The following is an 8,220-nucleotide window of genomic DNA, read 5'->3' as shown; positions in this document are numbered from 1 at the left end:
CACATTGGCCAGGCTGGTCTCGAACTCTTGACCTCATGTGATCCACCTGCCTCTGCCTCCCAAAGTGCAGGGATTACAGGTGTGAGCCACTGTGTGCTGAGGAGTCAATTTTGACAGCCAGTGGCCAGGCTTGGCAAGACTTTGGGAGGCTGAGGCGGGAGGATCGCTTGAGCCCAGGAGTTCGAGACCAGCTTGGGCAACACAGTGAGACCCCATCTCTACAAAAAATTAAAAAATTAACCGGGCACGGTGACACACGCACTTTGGTGGTCCCAGCACTTTGGGAGGATCCCCTGACAACTGGTGAGTTGGAGCCAAATGTGACGCTGCTCTTAGAGCCCCTGCGCCGCATTCTTTCCTCCGCTACCTGTGACAAGAGAATGCAGGAATGCAGGCCGCCTGGCGCCCTTGCGGGTTTAACGGGCAGACTTCCGACCCCCTCCTATGGCGCGACCACTATTCCTCGCCTGTCCCCCAGAGGGGAAACTGAGGCTTGGGGGCGGTGCAGGGCCTCCTTCCCCGGGCCAGGGCTCCGGCGCCTGCGCGCCTGCACCGTGTCCGCGCTCGCCTTTGTCAATAAAGTTCGTGCGCGCCGGGAGCGGAAGCGGAAGCGGTGAATCTCCATGGCGGTGGCGGCGGCAGCGGCGGCGGGACCCGTGTTCTGGAGGCGACTACTGGGCCTCCTGCCCGGCCGCCCAGGGCTGGCCGCGCTCCTGGGACGCCTGTCCGACCGCCTCGGCAGGAACCGGGACCGCCAGCGCAGGAGGTGAGAGAGGCGGCCGGGCTGAGAGTGCAGCCCTCGCGGCTGCGGCCCGGCCCCCCGGCGCTCAAACTCCCAGGCCCAGCCTACTGGGCATCAGCAGCGAGTCTCTCCCCTGTTCCTGGGCCCATTTCTGCCTCCCGGGGGCTCAGCGCCTGACCTATGTGCTGCTTCACTGGGCCTTCTTGAGGGAGGGTGGGCGACTTGTGCGCCATTGTTCAGCCGGCGGGCCTCCTGCGCAGCCGGGCCAGTTCTTGCTCCCCCTCTACACCGTGCTTATTGGCGAGCCCCGGCCACCGTGCACTTACACGTTAAAAGAGGGACTGTGTGTGCATTCAGGAGCTTCGGTCAAGCTCCAGAGGCTGCTTATATCATGGTTTCGGCCCCAGGATGTGAGTGTCGGAGAGTTCAGAGGGGTCTTTTCCTTAAGTAATCCTGGCTGTGAGGTGACTTGGCGTGAGTGAATCAGCCTTGCTGGGATTTTGTGTATACAGCGTTTCTCACATCCTGCCAGAGAGAGCTGTGAAGCAATCCTTAGTAACACTCAGGCATGGGAAGAGGAGCCACTCGAAACACTTTTTACACATTTCAAAGGGCCTCTGCTCTGGAAAATTACTGAAGTTATGTAAATGATGAAGTAGGCTTTGGAGCGATTTGTTCAGGCAGTGGTCTTTTAGAATAAACATTTGCCAAGAACATGCTGACCCGAGGCTTGCTAATATTAAAAAAAGGGGATAAATAATTCTCTTGTGTGCAAATAGTTTTCTTTTCTTTTCTTTCTTTCTTTCTTTCTTTCTTTTTTTTTGAGACGGAGTTTCACTTTTGTTGCCTAAACTGGAGTGCTATGGCGTGATCTTGGCTCACCGCAACTTCCGCCTCCCAGGTTCAAGCGATTCTCCTGCCTCAGCTTCCCGAGTAGCTGGGATTACGGACATGAGCTACCACGCCCGGCTAATTTTGTATTTTTAGTAGAGACAGGATTTCTCCATGTTGGTCAGGCTGGTCTCGAATTCCCAACCTCAGGTGATCCGCCAGCCTCGGCCTCCCAAAGTGCTGGGATTATAGGCGTCAGCCACCGTGCTTGGCTGCAAATAGTTTTCTTAATTGAGCCTAACGCTTGATCTTTACAAAAAAACTCTTAGAACTGCTTCCTTTAGTTGAGATTGCGTTGTGTTAGATTTTCTATCTGCACCTGTACTCCTTGGGTGAGATTTGACCTCCTGGGGTCAGACATCTAGTACAGAGATCTGGGGTCCAGTCATGTGTGCTGATTCTAGGTACAGAAAAGAGCTTGCTTCATAGTGATCTATGGTGGAAGATTTTCATCGTAAACTCACGTTTGATTTAGGGGAATTTTTAGGTGATAGAATCAGTGCAGGATGGTGCTCTTGGAAATCTGCTGATTTTCACATTGGTGAACCCTGCAGGACTGGGGCTGTAAAAGAAATGGCCTCTCCATTTTTTGCATTTTCATTTTTTCAGTGTTTAGCAAAAGACCTGCTCATCTCAGTGGGTGGTGAAGTCAGATGACTTCCACGTCCTGGCATCAAATCACTGAGATTTGGTTTACAGTTTCAAAAAAATGTCCTACCCTCTAAGACAAGGTTTAGGTGACTTTGTCTTCTCTCTCTACGTTTAAACTATGTGAAAAGCAGTTCATTATTAATCATTGTTCAACATTGGAATTGATTACTAAAGAATGTTGGGAGTTGACACAGATTCTTTTAAAAAAAATCTCATGAATGTGCTTTTTTGTTTGTTTTTTTTCTGAGACAGAGTCTTGTTCTGTCGCTCAGGCTGGGGTGCAGTGGCGTAATCTCGGCTCACTGCAACCTTACCTCCCGGGTTCAAGTGATTCTCCTGCCTCAGCCTCCAGAGTAGCTGGGACTACAGATACATGCCACTACGCCCGGCTAATTTTTGTATCTTTAGTAGAGACGGGGTTTCATCATGTTGGCCAGGCTGGTCTCGATCTCCTGACCTTGTGACCAGCCCGCCTCGGCCTCCCAAAGTGCCGTGATTACAGGCGTGAGCCACCACGCCCAGCTGCTTTTTTGGTTTTTTTTTTTTTGGTGGTGGTAGGGGCAGTGTGGCAGTGGAGATAGTCTAAGTTGACTTTCTATTTTTTTTTTTTTTTTTTTTGAGGCGGAGTCTCGCTCTGTCGCCCGGACTGGAGTGCAGTGGCCAGATCTCAGCTCACTGCAAGCTCCGCTTCCCGGGCTCACGCCATTCTCCTGCCTCAGCCTCCCGAGTAGCTGGGACTACAGGCGCCCGCCACCTCGCCCGGCTAGTTTTTGTATTTTTAGTAGAGACAGGGTTTCACCGTGTTAGCCAGGATGGTCTCGATCTGCTGACCTCATGATCCGCCCGTCTCGGCCTCCCAAAGTGCCGTGATTACAGGCGTGAGCCACCGCGCCCAGCTGCTTTTTTGGTTTTTTTTTTGGTGGTGGTAGGGGCAGTGTGGCAGTGGAGATAGTCTAAGTTGACTTTCTAAACTCTTTTTTTTGGATTGTATGAGTGGATGCAGTTTGTGTACCTTCATCTTTCTTCATTAAGCTAAGAGAGATGATTGTTTCTCTGGGACAACAGTTCAACCAGCAACTCAGTTTCTTGGGCAGTAAGACAGAAGTTCTTGTTTTGTAAGCCTTGGAAATAATGCCCGTGGTAGGACTGAGGATAAATGCTTTGACCAGTATTGAGTGGTAGTGTAGGTTTCTCAGCCTTTTTTTTTTTTTTTTTTTTTTTTTGCCTTATTCGGTTTGCAGTTTTTTTTCTGATTCGTTGTGGCCTTGGTGTTCGAGTTATTCATGTTTGTTGTAGCTGCTCACCCTGTATTGGCTGCTGACTTTCATTTCTTCTCCATTATTAAGTTGCACCTCCCAATTTCTCATTACCCGAATGATGTGGTTTCTTGTAACTCGCTGATCATTGATTCATTGATAATAGTTCTGTGCAGTCATGAGCTTGAATTATTTTAGGTTTTAGCTTGTGGATCTGAGTCAGCTGTTGGAGGGCCAGTGAACCCTCGTGAGGGGACGTTCCTTTTACTGCCGCGGTTTCCTTTCAGGCATAGAGACAGCCACAGAGACAGAGAACTCTACTTAAAATTACTTCTAATTAATGATTTAGAAGCACTGTCATTTCCTCTTAAGCTAGCATCTGACTCATTATCATTAGGGACTGCTGGATCCATTAATTTATTCATCATGTGTGTATTGAGCACTGCTGTGCTGTGCTAGGTACTCAGGAAGCAAAGATAAAGACACAGCCCCACCTCCAAGATGCTCGTACCGGTAAACAATTACAAGAAGTAGGTGGAAGGTCATGGCAGTACCTTGGAGAGGCACCTGAAGGTCATGGAAGGCTTCTGGGTGCAATGGCTCAGAGCTGTGTTGAAGGAGGGGTCGGAGTAGTTAGGGCTCGGTGAAGAAGCGGGGGAGTGGCTGTTCAAGAAATGATAGTGACGTGGACTGCAGCGAAAGGCAGTTCTGAGGTCCCACCAATGCTGAAACCATTTCCAGGAGCTGACTAGGAGTACCAAGTATGGGACGGAGGGAGGGAAGAAGAGGGGCTAGGAGCAAGCCAGTGACCCAGGAAGACAAGTTCTGCGGTTCCATGTATGATTTCTTCTGATTCGGGCTCAGCCTGAGATGGTGGGGGCTTTTATGTGAAGTCGGGCAGTGGAAGCAGAAAAGAGGGCTTGAGCCGGGCGCGGTGGCTCAAGCCTGTCATCCCAGCACTTTGGGAGGCCGAGACGGGCGGATCACGAGGTCAGGAGATCGAGACCATCCTGGCTAACACGGTGAAACCCCGTCTCTACTAAAAATACAAAAACTAGCCGGGCGAGGTGGCGGGCGCCTGTAGTCCCAGCTACTCGGGAGGCTGAGGCAGGAGAATGGCGTAAACCCGGGAGGCGGAGCTTGCAGTGAGCTGAGATCTGGCCACTGCACTCCAGTCCGGGCGACAGAGCGAGACTCCGCCTCAAAAAAAAAAAAAAAAAAAAAAAAAAAGAAAAGAGGGCTGGGTTAGAGTCAGTCTTGATGGGGCACATGGATGTTGGTACATTTCATGAAAGCAGGGAGTAAAGAAGAGGCTCAGGTTTTGGGGATAATGGTAAGGTACATTTGGGTCGTGTTAATCAGTATCCAGGCTCCTCAGGAGAGAGAGACAGATGCTTCAGATAGGGTTTTTTTTTGAGTCATCTGGCTTCACAGAATGGTCTTGTTACTTGGAGTAGATGAGACCAAGTGGGAAATGTATCGTGAGGGCATTAGTTCCTAATCTTGAACTTGCCTACTATACAAGGAAATATTTTATCTGTGGCTTACTTTTTTTCCTCTTTAAACTATTTTCAGTAGTTTTAGCTGTATGTGCAGAATCATCTTTATATTTGAAACTTTTTCACAATTCTAGGAGCTTGTGAGTGTGTATGTTGGATGGGTTAGGGGTTCCTAACTTCTCTGAGTTATAAGAGGGAAACAGGTGTCCAGCAGATTGTTTTCAATTAGATTTTCTTTCTTTCTTTCTTTTTTTTTTTTTTTGAGACGGAGTCTTGCTCCTCCACACAGGCTGGAGTGCAGTGGCCTGATCTCAGCTCACCACAAGCTCCGCCTCCCGGGTTTACGCCGTTCTCCTGCCTCAGCCTCCCGGGTAGCTGGGACTACAGGCGCCCGCCTCGTCGCCCGGCTAGTTTTTTGTATTTTTAAGTAGAGACAGGGTTTCACCGTATTAGCCAGGATGGTCTCGATCTCCTGACCTCGTGATCCGCCCGTCTCGGCCTCCCAAAGTGCTAGGATTACAGGCTTGAGCCACTGCGCCCGGCCCCCTCTTTTTTTTTTTGTTTTTGTTTTTTGAGATGGAGTTTCACTCTTGTTGCCCAGGCTGAAGTGCTGCAAGCTGTGCTTCCCTGGTTCAAGCGATTCTCCTGCCTCAGCCTCTCCAGTAGCTGGGATTACAGGCATGCGCCACCAGGCCCATCTAATTTTGTATTTTTAGTAGAGATAAGGTTTCTCCATGTTGGTCAGGCTGGTCTCGAACTCCCGACCTCAGTGATCCTCCCGCGTCAGCCTCCCAAAGTGCTGGGATTACAGGCGTGAACCACCATGCCCGACCTAGATTTTCTTTAATTGTAGTGGCAGGTCACTTGTTCAATGTGTAAGTAGTTTTTACTCTGAGGGACCGCCAGATTTCCAGAAGTTACTTTTTTTTTTTTTTTTTTTTTTTTTGAGACGGAGTCTTGCTCTGTCGCCCAGGCTGGAGTGCAGTGGCGCGATCTCGGCTCACTGCAAGCTCCGCCTCCTGGGTTCACGCCATTCTCCTGCCTCAGCCTCCCGAGTAGCTGGGACTATAGGTGCCCGCCACTGTGCCCGGCCAATTTTTTGTATTTTTAGTAGAGACGGAGTTTCACCGTGGTCTCGATCTCCTGACCTCATGATCCGCCCGCCTCGGCCTCCCAAAGTGCTGGGATTACAGGCGTGAGCCACCGCACCCGGCTCAGAAGTTACTTGTTTTTGAACTTTTTGATGTTGGGATTCAGTCTTCCTTACTCTTTAGAGTTTAGCATAACCATCTCTTGGTTTATTTATAGCAGTCTAATGGATGGGAAGGGGATGTTTAGAATCAAAGCATAGTTTTCCCCAATGATTCAGATTTGATCTTGCAGTGAATTAAAAGATTTACAACGGACTGACTTTCCCAGTTGTAGCTTTAAGTTAATGTTAACATGAGTATCCCTGAGCACATTCTAGTTGGTGGTGGGTTAGACTCCAGCAGACAGAGACCCGCCTGGGATTAAAATGGTTGGAATGATAGTCCCTTTGTTAGTGGGATCTGGTTTATGTAAATGTGTCGATTTTGAGGGTGCTAGGAGTCAGGCTGGCTGAATCCCTTTGGAGTCGTAGAACATGTGATTGGTTCTCATCAGGCACTTTGATGTGCCTGGTGCATTTGGCTACCCAAGCTGTATTGTGGGTTATAAATATATTTTGGATTTCTGGCCCCCAGTGTAATCGACTTCCTTTTGGCTAAGCCAAGGGGAGAGTCATCTAGTCAGCATGTAGCTGAATGCTGGCGGCCTGGGCCTCTCGTGCTGTACTTGTTATGGGAGTTCAGCCGACCGTTGGTCTTTTGTAACCTACGGGAATCCACACTCACTTCCCTTACTTGGGGTTAGGTCTTGCATTAGTCAGGAAGGGCCGCCTGCTGCCAGGGTTGCAGGAAGTACAGTACCTTCTTGTAGTTTCTGGAGACTTTCTCAGGAAGTGTTATGACTGTTGCTTTTTCTCATCAGTTCACTTTTTTACATTTAAATATTTGTGACGAAGGGGGTAGGGTGAGTTTTTCTCAAAAAGTAGTTTCTGAAAATATTGCAATCCAGAGAGCTCAGTTTCTTTTAAAAACTTCTTTTTTCATGGTTTTGTACAGATTTGAATGGGCTTCAGGCCACAGAATCTGTACCTTGAATGTTATCTTATGGTTAAAGAAGGGGCCCCTGGACCTTCAGAGCACGCCTCTGAGGGACACTGAATTACCGACCTGTGTTCAGTATAGAGAGTGCAACTTCTGCCCTGTTCAGTGAAGACAGTCCTCCAGCTTTACCCTACTCTTTCATTGAAGTTCATCGAAACATACCCTGTTTTGAAAAAACCCCGAGAAGTTGGCCTGTTACATGTGTCCCATTGGTGGGTCACAGTAAGTGGGTGACAGTACTGCAGCTCTAGGGGGAAACTCGTGTTCTCTGACATTAGGAGATGTGGAAGGGACATCTAAAGGTTCTGTGTAGACCGTGGTGTAATTCCCTGGTATTTGCCTGTCTTCAGTGTAGACTGTGGTGTAATTCCCTGGTATTTGCCTGTCTTCAGTGTAGACCGTGGTGTAATTCCCTGGTATTTGCCTGTCTTCAGTGGCATCCCTTCCCTGAGAACGCGGGATCTCGGTAGGGCCCCCAGGTGCTGTTGACACCTGGTTAGAAAGGCGAGGGGTGCCAGCGTTTTCCACGAAGCAGAGCACGCGCAGCTGCAGAATGGTGAAGTGGAAAACCATCTCCCCACAAAAGGGAGAAATGCCTTCTGTTTTCCCGAGGTTGGTTGGTTGGTTTGTTTGTTTCTTTTCTTTCTTTGCTTTCTCTTCCCGTCCCGTCCCGTCCCTTCCCTTCCCTTCTCCTGTCCTCAGATGGAGTCTCGTTCTGTCGCCCAGGCTGGAGTGCAGTGGCGCAGTGTCAGCCCACTGCAACCTCCGCCTCCCGGGTTCAAGCGATTTTCCTGCCTCAGCGTCCCCAAGTAGCTGGGATTGCAGGTGCCTACCACCACCACGCCCAGCTGATTTTTGTATTTCTTTTTTTTTTTCTGAGGCGGAGTCTCGCTGTGTCGCCCAGGCTCAATCTCGGCTCACTGCAAGCTCTGCCTCCTGGTTCGTGCCATTCTCCTGCCTCAGCCTCCCGAGTACCTGCGACTACAGGCGCC

The 8,220-nt window shown here is 49.6% G+C and overlaps 1 protein-coding gene across 14 annotated transcripts in view; it reads left to right on the top strand.

Annotated features, from left to right (window-relative positions):
* The first annotated feature begins 575 nt into the window (after positions 1–575).
* The window catches only part of PGS1 (phosphatidylglycerophosphate synthase 1), a 70,476-nt gene continuing 62,831 nt past the window's right edge, over positions 576–8,220 (top strand). For all 14 annotated transcript variants that reach the window (XR_004054857.1, XR_004054855.1, XR_004054856.1 and 11 more), the window contains exon 1: positions 576–766. Coding sequence is in view for 11 of the 14 variants with exons in the window: in XM_030922526.1 (XP_030778386.1) it covers positions 624–766 (143 nt within the window). In the remaining 3 variants the exon portion in view is untranslated. The remainder of the gene's footprint in view (positions 767–8,220) is intronic.

This window comes from Rhinopithecus roxellana, chromosome 19 (genome assembly GCF_007565055.1).
Source record: "Rhinopithecus roxellana isolate Shanxi Qingling chromosome 19, ASM756505v1, whole genome shotgun sequence".
Classification (NCBI taxonomy): Eukaryota; Metazoa; Chordata; class Mammalia; order Primates; family Cercopithecidae; genus Rhinopithecus; species Rhinopithecus roxellana.
Note: the sequence above shows the minus strand (reverse complement) of the source record. Positions and strands in the feature narration are given on the sequence as shown.